This window comes from Anomaloglossus baeobatrachus, chromosome 1 (assembly GCF_048569485.1).
Source record: "Anomaloglossus baeobatrachus isolate aAnoBae1 chromosome 1, aAnoBae1.hap1, whole genome shotgun sequence".
In the NCBI taxonomy this organism is placed as follows: Eukaryota; Metazoa; Chordata; class Amphibia; order Anura; family Aromobatidae; genus Anomaloglossus; species Anomaloglossus baeobatrachus.
The window spans coordinates 291,692,393-291,717,100 of NC_134353.1; the positions used below are offsets into that span (position 1 = coordinate 291,692,393).

At 45.6% G+C, this 24,708-nt stretch overlaps 1 protein-coding gene across 1 annotated transcript in view; it reads right to left on the reverse strand.

The window, feature by feature from the left end:
* Nucleotides 1-24,708, reverse strand: part of LOC142291966 (alcohol dehydrogenase 1-like) — a 151,288-nt gene that overhangs the window by 20,699 nt on the left and 105,881 nt on the right. Inside the window, exon 8 of the mRNA XM_075336954.1 lies at nucleotides 16,029-16,167. Within this exon, the coding sequence (XP_075193069.1) occupies nucleotides 16,029-16,167 (139 nt within the window). The remainder of the gene's footprint in view (nucleotides 1-16,028; nucleotides 16,168-24,708) is intronic.

Genomic DNA, 24,708 nt, shown 5'->3' on the forward strand with positions numbered 1-24,708 from the left:
CGTGGAGCGTTTGGGGTCCCTGACTGTCCCTTTTTGGGTACAGTCTCCTTTTCCGTACGGTGGGCAGTGCGGACCCTGCGGGTAGCTAAGTGTCCTAGTTTACTGCTGATGGCCCCGGATTATTTAGTTCGGTGAAGTCCGTGAAGGTGTCCTCACCAGGCAGGTATTTGCCAAACAGTTTAAAACGTGCGCTTGACCTAGGGCCCTGTGCCCTATTTGGGCTCCATTATCTCCGGTACCCTTCCTGGCAACTTCTCTCCTGTGCCCCCGGGGTCACCATTACATGGACCCAGCTCAGGCACATCCGCACACCCCTCCTGTGTGCTACCCTCTCTCGATTCACTATTGACTGACTGACCCCTCCCACCAGGCTGACTATACCCAGGGACTCGTTCCCATGGCGACCCCCCCCCCTTACGTGGTTAACCCTCTATGCAAAGTGTGGAGTGGAGAACTAGGATTTAGATTGTGTTTTGGTGGAATCGGCACTGCTACTTCAGGTCCCAGGGGGCAGGTCCTGCATCCCCAAGAGGATGCAGTTCCCTGTGGTGCCCTGAAGGTCTCAGGGGCGCTACATATATAGAGAAGGACTGGGTGCACACTATACCGATAAAGCAGCATATAATACAAAAACAGGCAGAGAATATGTAGACAACAAGGAATATACAGAAACAGAAGTTCCAGGCGGCACACAATCCTTCAAGGTGCACGTGTCCAAGGAAGGCATCCACAGTATAATTAATACAAAGGACCGGCACTCCAAATCTTCTGAAATATTTTTGTAGTTTATTCCATCATAATCATAATATACAGGCGTAAATACGCGTTTCGGCTAATAGTGAGCCTTTTTCACATCTATAGATTAAATGAATGCACACACATATATATACACACAATGAGTGGATTACTTCCTTTGTGACTGACCCACCTATCTCATCTGCATACTAAATTAATTAGTTAATTTATTAATCAAATTTCCATATATGTTTCTCATTAGAATTCAAACTGAAACAAGCAGATTCACTGAGATGATGGTTCAACCACAATTACAAATGGATTTAGACATATAAAGAACCAATAGTTGAACAACAGCCTGTTGTTCAACTATTGGTTCTTTATATGTCTAAATCCATTTGTAATTGTGGTTGAACTCATTGTGTGTATATATATGTGTGTGCATTCATTTAATCTATAGATGTGAAAAAGGCTCACTATTAGCCGAAACGCGGAAGATTTGGAGTGCCGGTCCTTTGTATTAATTAGACAACAAGGAAGAGAGCAAGACACTCTACAAAAAGTAATTGTGCACACCAATATAATAAATAGCACTTTATTGTATCCAAAAACATTCAAAGTCAAAGTGTAAAAAGTATAACAATGATTAAAACCATATTAAACTTAAAGTAGGTGAAGTACATCTGAATGGGGAAAATTACATATATAGCAATAACATTGCAGACATGTATAGTCTTATTGTCGTAACCAGAATGCGTGATAAAAGAAAATGCATAACTACCAGTATATTATAAACAAACAACCAACTATATGCTGGTAAGGTAGATATCAGACCAATGAACAATTATTAATGTAATGTGTGCCCAGTGACAGTATTATTGGCATGATCATCACTGGAGACAATGATAAACAAAGTGGTGCTTGTGTAAATACAAAGGACGGTTATTACTGCAATACATGACCAGTGGCAATATTATAGGCATGGTCATAATTAAAGAGGAAAATACCCAACAGCCTGTGTAGGCAGGCCAAACCAATTTACAGGTACACAATATGATTGTTAACAAGATAGAACACCATTGTTCTCGGCAAGCATATATCTTGTTTATACAGAACCATGAGCTGCCAACAACATTGATTTATAAGAAAGCTTAAACATTATTTCACCCAACAAACAAATATTATGCTTGTTTGTTGGGTGATTGCCAACCTGTTTAGACAGGTATATCATTAGGAAACAAGTGTTCAATTGAAAGCTCGTTTGGATAATTATCGAGAACAAGCATTCAAATTAACACTAGTTCCTGATAATCAACCATTTGAGGTTCACATTGGGTTTTAGCCTAAGGGGTGCTTCACACACAGCGAGCTCGCTGCCGAGATCGCTGCTGAGTCACGCTTTTTGTGACGCAGCAGTGACCTCATTAGCGATCTCGCTGTGTGTGACAATGAGCAGCGATCTGGCCCCTGCTGCGAGATCGCTGCTCGTTACACACAGCCCTGGTTCGTTTTCTTCAAAGCCGCTCTCCCGCTGTGACACACAGATCGCTGTGTGTGACAGCGAGAGAGCGACAAATGAAGCGAGCAGGGAGCAGGAGCCGGCATCTGACAGCTGAGGTAAGCTTGTAACCAAGATAAACATCGGGTAACCAAGGTGGTTACCCGATATTTACCTTAGTTACCAGCCTCCGCAGCTCTCACGCTGCCTGTGCTGCCGGCTCCGGGTCTCTGCACATGTAGCTGCTGTACACATCGGGTTAATTAACCCGATGTGTACAGCAGCTAGGAGAGCAAGGAGCCAGCGCTAAGCAGTGTGCGCGGCTCCCTGCTCTCTGCACATGTAGCTGCATTACACATCGGGTTAATTAACCCGATGTGTACAGCAGCTAGGAGAGCAAGGAGCCAGCGCTCAGTGTGCGCGGCTCCCTGCTCTCTGCACACAGCGCTGGTAACTAATGTAAACATCGGGTAACCATACCCGATGTTTACCTTAGTTACCAGTCTCCGCAGCTTCCAGTCGGCGGCTCCGTGCAAGCGCAGCGTCGCTTGCACGTCGCTGCTGGCTGGGGGCTGTTCAGTGGTCGCTGGTGAGATCTGCCTGTTTGACAGCTCACCAGCGACCATGTAGCGATGCAGCAGCGATCCTGACCAGGTCAGATCGCTGGTCGGATCGCTGCTGCATCGCTAAGTGTGAAGGTACCCTAATGTCTGTGGCTCTATTGGGGCTTACATCTTAAGTCTTGAGATTCAGAAGTTTGCACTGATGGAGCCATTACATATAAAAAGCTGAAATGCAATGTGAACCCCCACTTAGTAGTAAATTAAGGCTTAGGGCGACGTTACACGCACCGATTTATCGTGTGATTGAATGAGCGATCGCACCCGGCCCCATCGTTTGTGCGTCATGGGCAATTTGTTGCCCATAGCGCGCAAAGTTGCTAATCCCCTGTCACACGTACTTACTTCCCGAACGACGTCGCTGTGGGCAGCGAACATCCTCTTCCTGAAGGGGGAGGGACGTTCGGCGTTACAGGGACGTCACACAGCGGCCGCCCAATAGAAGCAGAGGGGCGGAGATGAGCGGGACGTAACATCCCGCCCACATCCTTCCTTCCGCATTGCCGGCGGGATGCAGGTAAGCTGTGTTCGTCGTTCCCGGGGTGTCACATGGAGCGATGTGTTCTGCCTCGGGAACGACGAACAACCGGCGCGCAGAAGGAGGAACGACTTTATGAAAATGAACGACGTGTCAACGAGCAACGATAAGGTGAGTATTTTTGCTCGTTCACAGTCGTTCGTAGCTGTCACACGCTACGATATCTCTAACGATGTCGGATGTGCGTCACGGAAACTGTGACCCCCGACGACATATCTCCCGATATATCGTAGCATGTGATGCCGCCCTGAAGGGTGCTTTACACGCTACGTTATCGTTAATGTTTTATCGTCGGGGTCACGTCGTTAGTGACGCACATCCGGCGTCATTAACGATATTGCAGCGTGTGACACTTATGTGCGACCTAAAACAATCACAAAAGCGGCTAAAATTGTTTGCCGTGGAGAGGTCGTCCTAAAACAAAAAATCGTTTACCTCTCGTTAGCGATGTTGTTCCTCGTTCCTGCAGCAGCACACATCGCTGTGTGTGACACCGCAGGAGTGAGGAACATCTCCTTGCCTGCCTTCACCGGCTATGCGGAAGGAAGGAGGTGGGCGGGATGTTTTGTCCCGCTCATCTCCGCCCCCCGCTTCTATTGGACGCCAGCCGTGTGACGTCGCTGTGACGCCGCACGACCAGCCCCTTAGAAAGGAGGCGGATCGTCGGCAAGAGCGACGTCGCAGGGCAGGTAAGCCGTGTGACGGGTGTGCGCGATTTTGTGCGCGACGGGCAGCGATATGCCCGTGTCGCACAAACGATGGGGACGGGTACGCACGCTAGCGATATCGGTACCGATATCGCTATCGTGTAAAGCCCCCTTTAGAGTTCTGAGATGAGTTCACCTTCTTACCAGTGAGTGGCTTAATCAATTTTGATCAAAACTGTAAAAAACGTACCTCATATACATGTGTAGCAACAGTGGAATTCAGGCTTTCAATTATTGTAGAGTGCTGCTTAATAAGTTTATATAATTTGTGTGTATGCCTATATATGTATCTATGAGGAGTCATACAGTTATGTTCAAAAAACCTTAGCAGTCTAAGGGTACTTTCACACTTGCATTGAATGGCTTCCGTTGCTATCCGCCGCCTTGAGGAATAACGGTAATCGTTGCAGGAAACCGTTTTATTCCTCATAGACTTCTATTAGCTACGGATAGCAATGGATGGCCTTGTGTTGCATGCGTCAGCTGACGCTGCGTTGCATCCACCTGGCAGATGGAACGCTGCATGTAGCGTTTTTCTGCGCTTGGCGGAGTGTAAAAAAAACGCAACCTGCAGGATTCCATCGGCGTCCGTTGTTTTTGTAATGGACGCCTATGGTGGCGGATTCCGTTAGAATCCGTCATTTTACGGATTCCGTTAATGCAACCGTCTTTACACAACTGCGCATGCCCAGATGTGTAAAGTTATTTTATACGATCCGTTGCATCCGTTGTGCCGCTATATGCAACGCATCCGTTCAATCCGTCACACAACGCATTGCAACGGATGCCGTTCAACGCAAGTGTGAAAGTAGCTTAACATCACTAATGTGTTCTCTTACTAGGTGTAGGTGAGTAATGGGCAACCAACAGACTTAACAGTCATGACATGAATGCTACTAATTGGATTTAATTGACTATTTTAATTAAAGTTTCTTCTAATTATTAGCAGTGTGGTGCTCAATTAGGGAGGTTATTTATTCTGTGAAGAAATAGATGTCAATTATGGCTCTTATTTAATGATGGTGGGCAACAGAATGTGTACCTACTGGTTTTAGCCCTTGCTCAGTAAGTAAAATGGGTCGTTTGAAGGGAAAAAAAACGTTTGATCAAAAAGTTGATTGGAGAGGGGAAAAGTATAAATAGTGCAGATATAATTGGCTGTGGTCACATGGAGTTTTGCACAAACTTTGCTGACTGTTCAGATTGCAGATTCTGACACTTCTCTCAATGATTTCTCTAGTGTCTTGGATCAACACAGGCAAACTCGGGCATCAAAAGTTAACCTTTGCTAGTCTGCTTGCTCCTTTAATCACATGTTGAGAGGAGACCTATCACATCTGATCCCATCATATTTATGCTGATTGAATCCTTCTACCACTGAAAGCTATAGTTTAATCTAAATGGGTCTGTGAGGTGTGGTGTACCAGTCTCTCCGGTGAAAGCTGTGCTTAAGTTGTGCCTATTGCTTGGAGTGGTTGTGTAGTTCACCTTTGTTGTTTTGTACTTACTTCCTGCTCTTGTTTTTCTCCCGAATCTCTTATTGTCGTTACCTGTGTGTGTGTGTGTGTGTGTGTGTGTGCTGTGTAACTGAGTTTTGGTTTACCCTTGTCTGTCTTTATATGTGTTTTTCAACACACTTCTGTTCCGTTCCTCCTTGAGGGGAGGGGGAATCAGATCAAGAATGGTGAGGAGCAGAGCCAGGAAGGATACTAAGGCCTCTCCACCATTAGGAGTATCCCTGAGGGTAGGGATAGCATAGGGCCCCCAGCTTAAGGGTCAGCTTAAGAGCCCTAGTTCCCCCCTATCCCATAGTCATTGTGAAAGATTTTTAATATTTTAAAATAGCACAAAAAAAACAAAACACATGGAAGGAAAATACTACCATCCGCATAAATCATAGAATTACAACAATGGGAAGGAAGCATTCAATAATCAGCTTCAGGGAGATAAATGAAGATCTTCAGTTAAATGTGAGTACTGCAACCATCAAAAGATGCCTATGTGAAGCCGAACTATTTGCAAAAAACCCTTGTAAAGTAATATTGGTGAAAAAGTTACAGTTTGTAAAAAAACACATTGTCTGGTGTAAAGAGGAGCAGTGAAATATTCTATGGGAGAATCTGCCAGAAAAATGCTCAAGTTTCCTATTGACTTCCATTATGCTCGGTACTTGAGTAGAGCTCATCTGGGCTTCTGACCTGCTCATTTTGAGCACCCAAGCATGGTAGTGCTCCCTCATCATTAGAGACGACCCATAAACATTTAATTTAGGCTCCAGTACACTGGGAAAATGGAGGTGCAAGCATAATAGTTTGGAGATATCTCTCATACTCAAAAATTGGGCCCATTTAGCAGCATACCAGGCACCATGGAGCAGTATGAATATACCAAAATACTGAAAGAGGTCATGTTGCTTTATGCGGAAGACAAGATGCACTTGAAATGGATGTTTCACCAGGACATTGACCAAAAAAAAAAAAACCAGCAAGAAGCAACATCCTGGTTCCAGACCAACAAGATTGATGTTATGAAGTGGCCAGCCCGATCCTCAGACCTCAATCCGATGGAGAATTTATGGATTGACATAAAAAATGCTGTTTTTTGATACAAAACCTAAGAATGCCAAAGAACTGTGGAATGTAGTCCAGTCAGCTTGGGCTGGAATATCTGTTCGCAGGTGACAGTTGAGAGCTTTTTATTTTGCACATAACTGTATATAATATGTTAACTACCTTTTAGAATGAAGAGCTCAATTACATTTTTGTATGTAATCTGAGCATCATACAAAGGCACATTTCTTAACCCCTTCACGACTAATGGCATATATTTAAATCATATGTCATGTCCCGGCTTTAATGTGGGTATGCATGCCGAGCTCACATCTTTCCCTGCACATGATGCCTGATTTAATAATCTGTCATGTGCCTCTAAAAGTGCAGCTGGATCAGAGATCCGCCCATGGCTGTTAACCAGATAAATTCTGCATCAGCAGGAAGTAGAGTCATTGCCCGCTCACATCGACATGTCTCTGATGTCATCACGGGACGCTGATTGCTTGTCATGACAGCCAAGATCAGCTAATGATCCCTGTGACTGTCATTACGATTATCCTGTGAACGCCAGTTGGCACTCATAGGAGATCGTGATTTGTGCTATACAGAGCAGGGTTAATGCACTGCCCTGTATAACACAAGCGATCAGATGAGTACACAGCTTTTAAGTCCAATAAGGAGACTAGTAAAAACAATAAAAAGTGAAAAAAAATAAAAACACAAAAGTTCAAATCACCCCCCTTTAGCCCCATTAAAAATACAATAATTTAAAAAAATGAGTAATACACATATTTGGTATCACTGAGTTTAGAAATGTCTGATCGATCAAAATATAAAATAAATTACTGTGATTAGTAAACAACGTAACAAAAAAAAAAATAAAAAACACCAGATTTACGTATTTTTGGCACCCGCAACATTGCAATAAAATACAATAGGAGGCAATCAAAACATTATATTTACCCAAAAATGGTATCAGTAAAAACACCAGCTCAGAGTGCAAAAAATATGCCATCACATAGCCCCAGATCCCCAAAAATAAAACTGATACATTTCTCAGAAAATGTCTCAAAAAGCGAATTTTTAAAAAAAATAAAACTTCTGAATTTTTTCACCACTTAAATGAAAAAAAAACTATAGATGTTTAGTTTCTTTGCACTCGTGCTGACCTGGAGATTGATAATGCTAGGTCAATTTTACCATATTGTGAACATGATAGATAAAAAACTAAAAAAAAATATTGTGGAATTGCACTTTCACCGCACTTGGTAGTTTGTGTCCAGTTTTCCAGTATACTATATGATAATATGGAAGGGATCTGTGAAGCCCCACAGGTGTCGTGTAGTATTACCTTCAGGGACTCCACGTGGGATGGTCTGGTCACAGGTAAGTTATCTTCTTTGAATTTTCATAGCTGGGATGAACCAGGAGAAACCAGGCACTCCGTCAGGCTGACTTTTGAGGGTGACTACCGACTCGCCTTCCTAGCCCTTGTGTTTTGGAGTGACCCCGACTTGTAGTCCTGCTGGGGTCACCCAGGGAAGTTGCTGCTGCCTATTTTCCCCTCGTTTCGGCCCGTTTGCTTGTAGCCTGGACCAGGTCACTCCGGCTGCTTGCCTCCTGTGAGCTATGGGCCCTCTCTTTGCTACGTGGCTGTGGACTCTGGTGTTATGGTGAGGGTCTGAAATTCCCCCTCCGGCAGGTTTGGCAGGGAAAACTGAATGAATCTCTGCACTGGGACCTGTAACCCGTGCGGGCCTGGTACCTCCCTGGCAGTCCCCATACTCAGCCACCCCTCTGCTCTTTCTAGCCTTGGGTGGATTTCGGGTGGCACTACCAGGTGACCGATCTCCCCCATTGGTAGCCACTGCACGTACGCTGTCAGATTGTGCCAGGCTCCAGGGTCTGCTTCCTGCGTCTGCTCCCCCTGAGCTGCACTCACTAACTGGCTCACTACTCCCTCCCCACTGTGCCTGCCTACGCAACTTAGCAACCAGACTCTCTACCACACCCCTTGAGTGGACATGGAGGCCACGCCCCCTCCTGTATTCCCCAGGGGTCTCTATCAAAGGTAGATGTGTGAGACCTGATTACTATGCGCCTGTGTAATCACACCTCTGTCAGCCTTCTGGATTACCTGTATTGTACTGCCCCCAGCATGGGTGCAGTACTCAGTGGTGCCTGACCAGGTCAGGGGCGCCACATTCCCCCTTAGTTATCACCAGCACCTCCTCAGGCTGCAAGACAACATTTTAAAATGCATAAAACGGTAAAAGCATTTAAAACATTATAAAACATACCCGGTACCATACATCACCACCCTCCACCCACAAGTCCGTTACCCACCCAAAACCCTCTCAGGAGGCAGGTCACCGGTCCTTTTGGTAACCAGGTTTGGACCATCCGTTTCCCCAGACCTTTCCTCCAATCTTCCTCTCCTGTCGAGCCGCGCCTTCGGCTACTTCTAGCAGGATGTAGAGGCGGCTTTCTTGGTCTGGTGGTTAGCAGGGTATACCGTGTCTTGTAGAGCCGCACCTTCGGCCTCTTCTGGCAGGATGTAGAGGCGGCTCCCACAGTCAATGCAGACAGGGTGCCCTCTTTGTGGTGGAGAGCCAGGCCCCATAAACAGGTGTGCTCCCTGGTCACAGGCGAGCCAGGCTCCATAAACGGGCGTGCTCTGGTGGTGGTACCATTCAAGGTAACTATCATACACTGCGAAAGTTTGTGGCTATAGCCAGTTCATAGCCTAATGGTCCTTGAAAAAGTGCACAAAAACTGGTGCTAAGTGTGCTGAAAAACGGTTCTCACATAAGTTCATGTGGGCACATTACTTGAACTTGAAACGTTGCAAAACTGGAACTTTCTGTACTTCACTTTCCTTTTCTTTACTCCTCCTTCCTAACAGGGCTTTTGCCTGTAGGGCTACGGCACCTGACATTTTCCACATCTCTGTCGTCGTCTGTGTTGTCTGTTTCTTTCTCTTGTTCTGTATTTCTATCTTCATCTTCTGTTTCTGTTTCTTTTTCTCTTTCGCTGTCTTGTTCTATTGTTTCTTTTGTTGTACTTATGGGCTTTAGAGATTGAGTTGAGGCAACTGGACCACAATCAAGGTTTCTAGGACATGGTGTAAAATCCAGTGCAAACCAGCCACGTTCTCTTTGATGTTTAGTGAACTCTACCAGGTCTCCCATATGTAGATTTCTTCCAGGATGTCCTCTGGGCAAATGTGCTCTTACATCTCTCCTACTTACAAAGATGCCTTCTCTGACACCAGGTGCAACGATAAAGCCATATCCAGATTTCATACTAAATTCCTCTACAACACCGCGGCAAAGGGGTCCTCTTTCTTGTTGGCGGCTTTTTCTTAGGAACGGTTTGTCTTTAAGATCTCTGGCTGTAATCTTGTCTCTATAGCTATCTGGGAACTGCTGTGTGGCGGCCTGTTTCGTGCGGGCGCAGCGCTCTGCTCTGGTTGTGGGGTTCTTGGTGATTGCAGGCTCCCAGGTTACGTACACACGCGGTATGGTGATGGCCAGAGGTTCATCTTCAGAGGGTATCGGGTTCTCCTCATCCCAGCGGGAGTATGGCAACATTTCCGGCTCCAGGCCCCCTTCAGCTTCACAGGTGCCTGTGTCCTCCTCCGGCTGTTCTGGGATTGCTGCTTCAGTCTTCAGGCCTCCCCTCTCCCTTAGTTCTTCTGAACACTCCTCAGACAGCAGGGCTGGGGACAGGTTTTCATCAGCAGGCCAGGGTGGTGGGCTCTTTGCCGAGGACATTACTGGGGTCGCTCTGGATAAGCGCCTGGGGAGCAGATAGCGGTCCACCATTTCCTTTGGGAACCGTGCCTCCAGATCCACCTTAAACTTTAAGTATTCAGGGTCTTCTCCCTCCAGCAATGACAGGGGAACCGGTTCCTTGGGCTGGGGAGCGGTGTCTGCTCTGGCCTTGCAGGCCGGGGTAGATGGCCTTATGGCCTGGTCTTGGCGGGCCGAGCCTGGCGTGGCTGCGGCCTGGTCTTGGCGGGCCGAGCAGAGCATCGGTGCTGCGTCCTTGTCTTGGCAGCCGAGCCTGACGTGGCTGCGGCCTGGACTTGGCGGGCCGGGCTGGGCGTCACTGCTGTGGCCTTGTCTCAGCGGGCCGGGCAGGGCATCACCGCGACAGCGGCGTCTCGGCAGGCCGGGCAGGGCATCTCTGCGGGAACCGCGGGCCTCTCAGCAGGGATCCGCACGGGCGTCGCCTCCGGGGTCGCAGAAGGGATCTCAGCGGGCGTGGCGTGCCGCGGGCATCGCAGCGGGCTGTAGATATGGCAGCGCTGGTAGGGTCGGTGCACTCGAGCGGGCAGGGGCAACAAGAACTCGCCCATCGGCAGCATCATCGGGGTCTGAGTCGTCGCCGTCCGGTGTGGCGTTCGTCGTGTGGTCCGCTTCTCATAAGCCCACACCGCTGTAGCCATCTCCCGGAGGTCCGTTGCTCTGCTCTCAGCGTCACCTCTGCACAGCCTTTCACGTCTTGCAGTTTTTCCTTTTAATAGCAGACTTTTGCTTTTTCCTTCTTTTTCCACCAGCCTTGTACTTCTCCTCCGGGTAAGGTCAGAGCTCCTTCCATCACACCCGAGGTCAGTACGCTGCAGGGGTTCTCTGGATAGCCACATCTCTTCATGGGCAGCTAGTTCTTCTAGCGCGGGCTGTTGTTGTTTCTTGGCGCGCTTTCTGTGGTGGCAACATGGCGGCGCTTCAACTTTTTAAGCGGACCGCCCAGGCACATGGTCACCTGTCTTAACAGGTCTAGTCCTTCTCCTGTTTGTGATGCCAGATGTGAAGCCCCACAGGTGTCGTGTAGCATTACCTTCAGGGACTCCACGTGGGATGGTCTGGTAACAGGTAAGTTATCTTCTTTGAATTTTTGTGACGCCACTCTCGGTATTGCAGTCAGGGGACCGCCGCTGCAGGTTAGGGGACACCTGGGGCTGGTGTTGTGTGCAGCTGGGTGTCGTGGCCTACCGAGAGTGAGGCAGGCCCCAGGGTCCGGTTGGAGTGTGTGTGGAACCACAAGTAGCAGAATGACTCAGGCACAGTCCAGACAGTCTTTCAGGGTTTTTACTCACAATTGATGGCAGGGTGAGTAGAAGGGCGTAGCTGGGATGAACCAGGAGAAACCAGGCACTCCGTCAGGCTGACTTTTGAGGGTGACTACTGACTGGCCTTCTTAGCCCTTGTGTTTTTGGAGTGACCCCGACTTGTAGTCTTGCTGGGGTCACCCAGGGAAGTTGCTGCTGCCTATTCTCCCCTTGTTTCGGCCCGTTTGCTTGTAGCCTGGACCAGGTCACTCCGGCTGCTTGCCTCCTGTGAGCTATGGGCCCTCTCTTTGCTACGTGGCTGCGGACTCTGGTGTTATGGTGAGGGTCTGAAATGCCCCCTCCGGCAGGTTTGGCAGGGAAAACTGAATGAATCTCTGCACTGGGACCTGTAACCCGTGCGGGCCTGGTACCTCCCTGGCAGTCCCCGTACTCAGCCACCCCTCTGCTCTTTCTAGCCTTGGGTGGATTTCGGGTGGCACTACCAGGTGACCGATCTCCCCCGTCGTTAGCCACTGCACGTACGCTGTCAGATTGTGCCAGGCTCCAGGGTCTGCTTCCTGCATCTGCTCTCCCTGAGCTGCACTCACTAACTGGCTCACTACTCCCTCCCCACTGTGCCTGCCTACGCAACTTAGCAACCAGACTCTCTACCACACCCCTTGAGTGGACATGGAGGCCACGCCCCCTCCTGTATTCCCCAGGGGTCCCTATCAAACGTAGATGTGGGAGACCTGATTACTATGCACCTGTGTAATCACACCTCTGTCAGCCTTCTGGATTACCTGTATTGTACTGCTCCCAGCATGGGTGCAGTACTCAGTGGTGCCTGACCAGGTCAGGGGCGCCACAGATCATTCAAAAGTACAATTTGTCCCAAAAAAAACAAACCCTCATACAGCTATACTGACAGAAAAATAAAAAGTTATGGCTCTTGGAAAAAGGGGAGGAAAAAACTAAAGAGCAAACATGAAAAATAGCCATGGTATGAAGAGGTTACTAATTAAAAATGTTGGAAAAACATATTACTTAGTTTTATGAAGCCGCTAAAAGTTTAGGTACTAATTACCTGACAACTCTAAAGTTGGTTAGTATGCATAATGCTACTAAAAACGATAATGCACAAGTCCGTGTCTGTTTTGCCAGTTTAGAAAGGAGCAAGTGATGAGAAAAATACTTACAATTTGGTTTATTCTAAATAGTTAAAAATTGGGTAACTATTAGTGGTAACACACTGACTGCAAGCATAAGTTTACGCTTAAACAAAGACACGAGTTAGAGGTTTGCCATTACTTTAACATTGATGGCCACTTTGAGGGTAGGTATGCAAAACAAGAATGCCGCGGAGACACCATCACATGTTTCTCAACGCTGGCAGGAAACTAGCCAGGTCTTTCACTGGGAAAGAACAACCACGGGAAGGGCAGTCCCCAGTCAAGGAAACCGCCTATACCAAAACATGGTGTCCATCCACAGACAGCTGTTTCGGGGTATTTGCCCTTCATCAGTGTGGAGTAGGAAACTGGATAGTGGGAGCCATGCCTAGTAGAAGACTACATAGGTGAGGATGATTGACCTCGGGGAGATCAACATCCAACACCACGGAGACACCATGACGTGTTTCTCAACGCAGTGACACTAGAACAATGCCCCCTGGGAAAATATGCAAAACAAGAATGACGCCCAGACACCATCACATGTTTCTTATTGCTGGCAGACATGATGGTGTCTCCGCAGTGTTGGATGTTGATCTCCCCGAGGTCAACCATCCTTACCTATGTAGTCTTCTACTAGGCATGGCTCCCACTAGCCAGTTTCCTACTCCACACTGATGAGGGGCAAATACCCCGAAACAGCTGTCTGTGGATGGATACCATGTTTTGGTATAGGCGGTTTCCTGGACTGGAGACAGCCCTTCCCGTGGTTGTTCCTTCCCGGTGAAAGACCTGGCTAGTTTCTTGCCAGCGTTGAGAAACATGTGATGGTGTCTCCACGGTGTTGGATGTTGAGCTCCCCGAGGTCAACCATCCTTACCTACTTTGTAGGGTAGGTCATCAATGTCTAATCAGTCAGGATCCAACACCCCTCAACCCCATCTATCAGCTGTCTTTGGTGCCAGTGAAGGCAGCAGGCAGCCAGAAATGCTCATTTCTGGAGCTACCCTGTCTTCTGATTGTGGCTGCAGCCAGGTAATGCACATATGCCCCATATTGATTTGAATAAGAGTCAGATGTGCAGTACCTGGCCACTATCGCTATCAGTTGATGGGGCAGCTCTGTGACTATCATGCTAGGAATGTTGAAGTACCAAGTGAAAGGGAAGGGATAACCTGTGTCTAGGGAAGAAGGAGATGATGATCTCTGACCAAATCTGTCGCTGGCCCCTGGCTTCCCTCAACAGATAGGTTCCGAACCTATGCACCGAGCAATATCTGACCCTGAAACAGGCTCTGGGTGGGGAACGGATGAGATGAGCGCTTAGTCAACCCTACTAAGCGCTAAATAACACACAGGTAAAACACAGAGGGGAAAGTAAACAAATAACTTATCTCCAGATGACTCAGGGAGCGGAAATACAACAATAACAAAGTGTCTCCAGATGAATGCAAGCCAACTACTAGTACTGAAGACTTGTTAAGGGTATTAGACCTATCACCAGCAAAAAGTAAGGGGGAATGAGGGTATATAAAGACACAAAGAGAAGTGCTGAAGATTAGCAGTTGAAAAGGTGAGGGAATCTGCAGGGTTCTAAATTTCTCTTTAGGACCCTACGGATTTACTCACCTTTTCAGCTGTTGGATAAACCTCAAGTAGGGATGAAGGGAAAGTCAGTAAGCAGGCAAACACTGTGACTTTATGCAGCCGGAAACTACAGGACTGTCTGTCAAGCATGACAGGAACTGAGCATTCTGGCAGCCTGCTACCACCACCGGGATAGAGTACAGCTAATCGGCGGGGGTGGGGTCTGTCAGATCCCAGCCGATCAGACATTGATTACCTATTCTAAGGGGCACTTTGCACACTACAACATCGCCAGTGCGATGTCGGTGGGGTCAAATTGAAAGTGACGCACATCCGGCGTCGCAGGCGATATCGTAGTGTGTAAAGCCTTTTTGGTATGATTAACGAGCGCAAAATCGTCGTAATCGTATCATCGGTGTAGCGTCGGTCATTTCCATAATTTGGAAATGACCGACGTTGCGATGTTGTTCCTCGTTCCAGTGGCATCACACATCGCTGTGTGTGAAGCCGCAGGAGCGAGGAACATCTCCAACCTGCGTCCTTTGGCTCACGCCAGCTATGCGAAAGGAAGGGGGTAGGCGGGATGTTTACGTCCCGCTCATCTCCACCCCTCCGCTTCTATTGGCTGCCTGCCGTGTGATGTCGCTCTGGCCGGCGACCCGTCCCCTTAATGAGGCGGGTCGCTGGCCAGAGCGACGTCGCAGGGCAGGTGAGTGCATGTGAAGCTGGCGTAGCGATAATGTTCGCTACGCCAGCTATCACCGTGATATCGCAGCTGCGACGGGGACGGGGACTATCGCGCTCGGCATCGCAAGTATCGGCTTGCGATGACGTAGTGTGCAAAGTGCCCCTAAGGATAAGCCATCAATGTAAAAGTAGTGCACAACTGCTTTAAAAACATTTTGGACAATGATACAAAATTAGATAATGACACTTCAGAGTTCATAATTCTTCAAAACGTTTTCAATGAAATAATAATAAAATGTCAACTCAATTAAACATTTATTAATAACACATGAAAACCCTTTGCCTAATTAAAAATACGCACTCTAAATATCATGCACCAGCCCACTTACTAATCTGGTTGAGATATGCTACAATTATATAACAACCAATGAGATGGTCCAGGAGAATAATACAAATGTCTTTACCACAGGGCGCTTATGAAATATATCTTATGTATTCAATGCATAGATACATTTAATATTGAGGTGTATTGGTTTTATTCCACAAGGGACACATAGAATAGATCAGCTCAGCCATACAATTAAAAGATACAGTAACTCAACCATACACTACACATTTATTAATAAGGTGATTAATATGATGTTTATAGTGATTATTTTTAATTGGGCATACAAATTTGGTGTTCTAAACATATGCATAAAATTGATTTATTATTTAGTTCTTTAGTTCTATTTTTTTCCAATGTATTATTTGGTCAATACATTTTTAGGAATTGAGCTCTGAAGTATTGGTGTAGGCCTGACTATAAATACTGTATGTTTCAGAAAATATGAACATTGGGAATTAGAACAAATTTATAGAATTAAATACTGTTACCTTTTTCCAGATTGCAAAAGTTGAAATCCCTCATTAATGTGGTCAAATGGCAAAGTGTAGCTCACTAGTCCATCCAAATCAAACTTATTTGATAGGTAATCGGCAACTAATCTGGGAACAGATTCTTTGCTCTTCCATCCTGGAAATGAAAATAAGATTATGATATTGAGCAGTAATTTTACGTCATGTATTCAGTTGGCTCTAATCTGTAAAGGTTGCCATCACAGGACAAGATTCAGTACTGTCATATCTGATTAGCACAGTCTCTTTTCTCATGATTTGGAATTTGTTTCCATGCTTGATTTTTTTTTTTTATTGTTTTGTTTAATATAAGGTAAATGGCTCGTCTTGTTTCGAACCCCATTGTCCATGCATCTTGTTAGGAAATTTAAGTTCCCTTGTTACATCTCTTGACCAGAATAGATATTGATTACAAAGAATACCTCTTGATCTACAGTACATACGTAACCCATTGATTTCAATGCAAAATGTTAAATGGGTTGTCCCTACAAATATTACTTTTCTCCATTAAATTATATTCAGCACCTTTTAAATACTAAGTAAGTGACCGTATACTACTTGAAACCATTTATTGAATGGATGTAGACAAGTAGCAAGTTTTCAAAACTACTTAAAACTCTTCATCAGACACAGTTTAAAGCAATATTTAGGGTTTTCTTATCTCAGAAATTTATGGTATATAATTTTTGCTTCCTAGGATGGAGAGTTGGCAGGGCATGAAAGGTGGCCCAGTTATAAAGACTGAGGTGTGGGTCCCAGAGGTTGGAATGGATATGTTTATGGAATATTCTGTGGATATGGCATAATATATGAAATGGGAATACTGCTTACACATCTTGGCTCCATATAGGACAAGTACTGACTGTGTTACGTAGCAGCATCCAACAGTAACTGATCTATTCATAGGTAAATTCAATCACAACAGTTTAACCTTTAAAATAGCACTGCAGTAAAGCACAATAGCGGCATTTAAAAGGCTTTAATGTGGTATTTGCCCCCTGTACTATGCGATTGTGGGGTACCGATAGATTGCCATAGCAGCCATGAGCCTAATGAAGGTCCCTGTGTCTGCCATTGTAGAACTCCATTTAGGCCCAACATGTAACTGGACTTTAATGGAGATTATCAATGTCACAATGCACTGCAATATCAAAGTGTATTACATAGGCGATCGAGTGATCTCATGTTCAAGTTAAGGGCTGAGAGGATCCGAATTGTAAAAATCCGGATCCGCGCGGTTTCAAAGATTTTGGGTGCCGAATCCGGATACAAAATTCCAGGTGCAAGATCTAGGACCGGCACTGGGGAAAAGAATTGAAAAATAAAGAAAACCAGAAATAAAACAGCGTTTCATACTTACCAAGACTTGGTGTCATGGCGGCACACTGCTGTCGGGTCACGCATTCACTTCCTGTACTGTGCATCGTATACACACAGCTTTAATATCCAGTCCCAAGTTTTTAAGCGTACATTAAAAACACATCTCTTCAGACAAGCTTATCATAATAACTTACCAACCTAACTCTCCTCTGTCCCACCTTCTAAATGCTACTCGTAACCTTCTCTCTCCTATTTCTGTCCTTACATCCTACATACAACCAATAGAATGTAAGGGCACCCAAAAGGTTACTGTGTGATGACCAGATCATTCAACTTTATATGTAACCAATAAACTAGCATAACGATGGCCGGCTAGATCTACAAGTGTGCTTCACCTTTTGTGTCCCCCTTCTTCCCCATAGACTGTTAGCTTTCGAGCAGGGCCCTCATTCCTAATGTAGCTGTTGAATTATGTACTATTTTGTTTTTGTTTTTGTCTATACAACTCCCCACCTGATTGTAAAGTGCTGCGGAATATGTTGGAGCTATATAAAAATACTTTATTAATATTATTATACCGTGTTTTCCCCACCCACCGGTCATCCTATCGTCTGTGATTGGTTGTAGGCAGACGCGCCCCCAGCCTGTGATAGCGTCTGCTTGCCGTGCAGTCATCGTGGCTGTCATTGTCTGCACAGCCGGCGGTCGTGCTCTATGGCCGCTGGCTATGTAGCAGAGCTGAAACGGCGTGGGACCTCGTGTGGATTACATTGGACCTGCAGGGTGTTTGGGATTAATAAAGAGGTGAAGGAGGATGTGTGTTTTGTACTTTATTCCAAAAAAAGGATTTTTCTCTGTGTCTGTGTTTATATAAATTCACTTACAGGTTAGTGTGATGCAGGTATCTCATAATCACCTGTGCCATCACACTAACCTAGGGTTTAGTAGCAGCTGTGCGCTTCTATTAACTCCTTATTACCCCGATTGCCACTGCTCCAGGCCAACGGGAAGAGCCAGTATTGCACCGGAATTGTCACATCTAATAGATGCGGCAATACCGGGCAGTTGCGGGCTGCGAATACCAGTCCACAGTCGGCATTATCATGGCAGGGGAATTAGGGAATCAAAATTAGGGGGGAATCGCACGTTGTTTTTTTTTTTTAATTATTTATTTAAATAATAAAAAAAAAAAAAAGACGCATCACCGACACAGCCGCGCACACTTCTGACAGGAGCGAGCATGTGTTTCTGTGTACATGCATGCTCAAAGCGCGGCAGGCCATGCCGGCTGATGTCATGTCAGATTTGTACAAGTCTAACAGTGCATCACCGGCACAGCTGCACACACTTCTGACAGGAGCGTGCATGTGTTTCTGAAAGATATGCATGTTTACCATACTGACCTGCAGACACTTTCACTGCTTTCCCCGCCAACCAGCCGTCTTGCCGCCTGTGATTGGTTGCAGTCAGCTGACATGCTGACACTCAGGGTGGGGGCGTGTCTAACTGCAACCTTACTCACACCGGTGGGCGGGCAAAACAATGACTATTGAATTGTCAGCTCCGGAAGGGAAAAGCGTGACCCGGAAGAAGTTTGCTGCCATGACACAACCTCGGGTGAGTACACCGCGAGCGCGCCTACCCCCCTGTCCCCTCCACAAACGTTTTTAATCTCCGGATTTTGCCACCGGAATCCGGAGCGGATCAGGGTTTTTTGTTCAATCCGGGAGGGATCCGCTGGTTCCGGATTTTGGTGGATTCGATCAGCCCTATTCAAGTTCTCTAAGGGAATTAATTTAAGGGTAGGCTTTTAAAACTCTCTTTTGATTTATTTTATATCATTTTGGTGTTCAGCTAATGAGAATATGATGTCATTTAAAAATAAATAAATAGTCACCTGGTCATTAAAGGGCTATTTCCATTTTCATGAGATGGATACTGTTATCAATTTACTGCTTATTAAAATTTTCAGCCGGTCTTGAGACAGTCCCCATTTACTTTTCTTACAGCTCATTGCCAAAGAGACTGAGCACCTCTGCTTTCTAACATGTAAGCACTCCACTGAGGGTATCCAGGATTAGGAACTAACAGTGCTCTCCAGCAATCTTAGCTTCAAAGCAGTCTTTACAAGCTCAATAGACAGAGCTTGTAAACATTGCGCATTTTCTACTGTCTAGTAGTGGTGGTCGGTCTCCAAGGCAACGAGCTGTAAACAAGAGAAAAGAAAAGTGATAATATCTCAAGAGCAACTAAAATATTAAGAAGCAGTAAATGGCAAAATAGCTTATAATTACAAGCACTATCTGACAATACTCATTTACGGAGTCAAATATTTTTATGGTACCAGATTCTTTTTGTGTCAATACTAATTAATAACATCACTAAAGATATGAAAGATTGCATAATAATGAAGTTCAGCTGAGAATCTGGTGGTTAATTGGAAAATTGAAAAAGCTTTTTTGCATAAATGTTCCGTGCACATAAGCGTTCCCTCTCCTTCTTGGTTCATTAGGCTCTTCTAGATTGTAGAATTTGAAGTGTTAACCTATCAGCAATATTTTCCACTATTCTGCATTTAAGCGTCTTGATTGCACTTTTCACATACTTAAGTTTGTAGGCTATGGATTCAGTGTTACATGATGTAAATGATGATTAAAGGGAACCTGTCACCAGATTTGGGCCCTATAAGCTGTGGCCACCACCAGTAGGCTCTTATATACAGCATTCTAACATGCCATATATAAGAGCCCAGGCCGATGTGTAGAACGTAAAAATCATTTCATAATACTCACCTAAAGGGCCGTGCAGTGCAGACTGGTCGGATGGGTGTCTCCATTCTCCTGTACCGGCACCTCCTCTTTCGGCCATCTTTGTCATCCTCCTTCTGAAGCCTGGGTGGATGACACGTCTTACGTCATCCAGACTAGTCGGCATTGAGGTCCCGTGCAGACGCACTACAATACATTGACCTTCTCTGTTCAGGACCTCAGTGTCGACTTGTGTGGATGACGTAAGACGAGTCATCCACCCAGGCTTCAGAAGAACGAGGACAAAGATGGCCGAAAGAGGAGGTGCCTGTACCAGAGAACGGAGACACCCATCCGACCAGTCTGCACTGCACCACCCCTTAGGTGAGTATTATGAAGTGATTTTTACGTTCTACACAGCAGCCTGGGCTCTTATATACAGCGTGTTAGAATGCTGTATATAAGAGTCCACTGGTGGTGGCCGCAGCTTATAGATGCCAAATCTGGTGACAGGTTCCCTTTAACCCCTTAACGACCGCCGATACGCCTTTTAATGGCGACAAATTAGGGTACTTCTTCCGATCCGCCGCTTTTTAACTGCGGTCGGAAAAAAGGGTCTAGCGCCCCCCAGAGTCAGAAAATTTCCGGGGTCTCAGCTGTCGGGGGTAGCTGAGACCCTGGAGATCATGATTCTGGCCGGTTTTTCCGGTCCCCGCTCACCTGATGACCGGTATACACCGTATACCGATGATCAGGTTACAGTAAATGACCGCTCCGGTAAAAAATCATTTATCTCCCATCTGGCATAAACAAACATGTCAGATGGGAGATAAATCTCATCCCCCGGTCCTCTCCGGTCCCCCGATGTCGCCAAAGTGTCCCCCCACCCCCCCTTCCTCCCGAAAATCCAACATGGCGCCGCACATACCGGCGCGCACAGCAGTGCGCCGGCCGCATTTCCCCCTTTCCTATGGTTTCTGTCGCATGTGCTATGACACATTCGACAGAAATCTGCTCCCCAGGCCCTGCCAGGTCACCCCCTATTCCCACCCCGGTGTTCCCCGGTGTCCCCCGTACCTGTCAGCTCTGATCCCCCGCGGCCCCCACCTCCTTCACAGCAGACGCCGGTCACACTGCAGAGCGAGGCTGTCAGCTTCCTGTGTCTGACTCAGAGACGCTGGCTGCTGCTGCTGCTCGGCAGTCTGCAGCTGTAACCCGGGGAGCGTGGGTGCAAATTCTTTGCACCCACTCTCCTCAAATGGAGGGTCTGCACTCCTAGAAAATGGGGGATACGTTCCCCATATTCTAGAAGGTCCAGAATCGCCGCGGGACTTTCACAATGGATTACAGCAGGGACCCGATTTTTTTTTTTCTTTTCAATAAATTGGCCAAAGAGGGAATGTTTTTGGGGAGTGTTTTTTCAAATAAATTTTTTTTTTTGTTGTCAATTTTTTTTTTATTACTGTCAATTAGTTATGTCTGGTATCAAATAGACACCATGACATAACTAATTGCTGGGTTTGATGCCAGGTGACATTACACATCTGGTATCAACCCCATTTATTACCCCGTTTGCCACCGCATCAGGGCAACGGGATGAGTTGGGGCGAAGCGCCAGGATTGGCGCATCTAATGGATGCGCCACTTCTGGGGCGGTTGCGGCCTGCTATTTTTAGGCTGGGAAGAGTCCAATAACCATGGCTCTTCCCACCCTGAGAATACCAGACCCCAGCTGTCAGCTTCACCTTGGCTGGTGATCTAATTTGGGGGGACCCTATGTTTGTTTTTTTTTTAATTATTTATCCATTCATCCATTCATCCACTGTAGCATTTTAGGCTATGTGCCCACAATCAGGGTTTGCAGCGTTATGGGCGCAGAGTGTTTTCCCTGCGTCCATAACGCTGCGTTGTGCAGTAGAAGCACAGTGGAAGGATTTTTAGAAATACCATGCCCACTGGGCTTCTTTTCTTCGCAGCATAATCCGACCTGTGGTGCAGCTTCTCGAGCCTCAGCATGTCAATTTATGCTGCGGAGATGAGTGTTCTCTGCAGGTAGAATAGAGCAAGTCCACAGCAGCCTGAACCCAAATCGTGGGCATGGGCAGCTGCGTTCTCCCGTGGACAACACTCACATCTCTGCAGGAAGGCTGACACTGGGTACTAGACGCCGTGTCGCTGGATCATGGCCACATAGCCTAAAAGTGAGAAATTTGTTGCACAGCAACATTTTTGTGAAGTACCTGTGGATTCAAAATTCTTACTATACTCCTGAATAAAAGCCTTGAGGGGTCCAGTTTCCAAAATGGAGTCACTTGTGGGGGGTTTCTAATGTATAGGTACCCAAGAGGCCCTGCTAATGTGACATGGTGCGCGCAATTTATTTCAACTTTTCCAAAATTCAAATGGTGCTCCCTCCATTCCAAGCCCTCCCATTAATCCAAACAGAGGTTTTTGGCCACATATGGGGTATTCTTGCGCTCACAAGAAATTGGATAACAACCTGTGGGGTCCACGTTTTGTTGTTGCCTCTTTAAAAAGTGAGGAATGTGATGCTAAAGAAACATTTTTGTGGAAAAAAAATGAAAAGTTTCAATATGGCAACCTAAGCTTATCAAATTCTGTGAAGTATTCGTGGATTCAAAATGCTCAATATACACCTAGATAAAAGCCTTGAGGTGTCTTGTTTCCAGAATGGGGTCACTTGTGGGGGACCTCCACTGTTTAGGCACTTTAGGGGCTTTCCAAATGCGACATAGCGTCCACTAATTATTCCAGCCAAATGTCAGTCAAATGGCACTTTTTCCCTTCCGAGCCCTGCTGTGCACCCAAACAGTTGATTTCCACCACACATAAGGTATCGGCATACTCAGGAGAAATTGCACAATAAATTATATGCTCCTTTTTTTCCTTTTACTCTTGTTAAAAAAAAGCTATGTGGTTGAAGTAACAATTTTGTGGTAAAAATGTATTTTTTTTATTTTCCCAGCTCAACATTATAAACTTCTGTGAAGCACCTGGGGGTTCAGGGTACTCACCAAACATCTAGATAAATTCCTTGAGGGGTCTATTTTCCAGAATGGGGTCACTTGTGGGGGACCTCCACTGCTTAGGCACCTCAGGGGCTCTCCTAATGCAACATGGTGTCCGCTATTGATTCCAGCCAATTTTGCAGTCAAATTGCACTCCTTCCCTTCCAAGACCTGCCGTGTGTCCAAACAGTTGATTTCCACCACATATAAGAGATCACCAAACTTAGGAGAAATTGCACAATAAATTTCATGGTGATTTTTTTTCCTGTTACCCTTGTGAAAAAAAAGCTACCTGGTTGAAATAACAATTTTGTGGTAAAATTTTATTTTATTTTTTTATTTTCATGGCTCAACGTTATAACCTTCTGTGAAGCACCTGGGGGTTCAGGGTACTCACCAAACATCTAGATAAATTCCTTGAGAGGCCTAGTTTCCAATATAGGGTCACTTGTGGTGTTTTTTTTGCTGTTTACGTACCTTAGGGGTCCTCCAAATGCGACATGGTGCCCGCAATCTTTTTCAGCCAAATTTCCTTTCCAAAATTCAAATATTGCTCCTTTTCGTTCCAAGCCCTCCCATTTGTCCATACAAAGGTTTCAGACCACATGTGAGGTATCACCGCGCTCATAAAAAAGTGGGTAACAAACATTTGGGTCAAATTTTTGGAATTACCTCTTGAAAAAGTGAGAGAATTGATGCTAAAGCAACATTTTTGAGAAAAAAATGACAATTTTCAATATGACAACGTAACGTTATCAAAATCTGTGAAGTACCTGTGGGTCCAAAATGCTCAGTATACCCCTCGATAGAAGCCTTAAGGGGTCTAGTTTCCAAAATGGGGTCACTTGAGGGGGGTTCCTGCTGTTTAGGTACCTTAGGGGATCTGTAAATGCAACATGGTGCCCGCAATCTGTTTCAGCCAACTTTGCGTTCCAAAATTCAAATATTGCTCCTTTCATTCCAAGCTCTCCCATTTACCCAAACAAAGGTTTCTGACCACATGTGGGGTATTGGTGCGCTCATAAGAAAGTGGGTAACAAAGTGTGAGGTCCAATTTTTGGTGTTACCCCTTGAAAAAGTAAGAAAATTAATGCTAAAGCAACATTTTTAGGTAAAATGTTAATTTTTATTTTTTTTCATTCCACATTACTTTAGTTCCTGTGAAGCATCTGAAGGGTTAATAAACTTCTTGGATGTGGTTTTGAGTACCTTGAGGGGTGCAGGTTTTAGAATGGTGTCACTTTTGGGTATTTTCTGTCACCCAGGCCTCTCAAAGTCACTTCAAATGGGATGTGGTCCATAAAAAAATGATTTTGTTGAAAAAATGGGAAATTGCTGATGAACTTTGAACCCTTCTAACTTCCTAACCCCAAAAAATTTTGTTTCAAAAATTGTGCTGATCTAAAGTAAACAAGTGGGAAATGATATTTATTAACTATTTTGTGTGACAGAACTCTCTGGTTTATGGACATAAAAATTAAAAGTTTGAAAATTGCAAAATTTTTAATTTTTTTGTCAAATTTCAGATTTTTTCACAAATAAAATAAAAAAATATCATCCTAA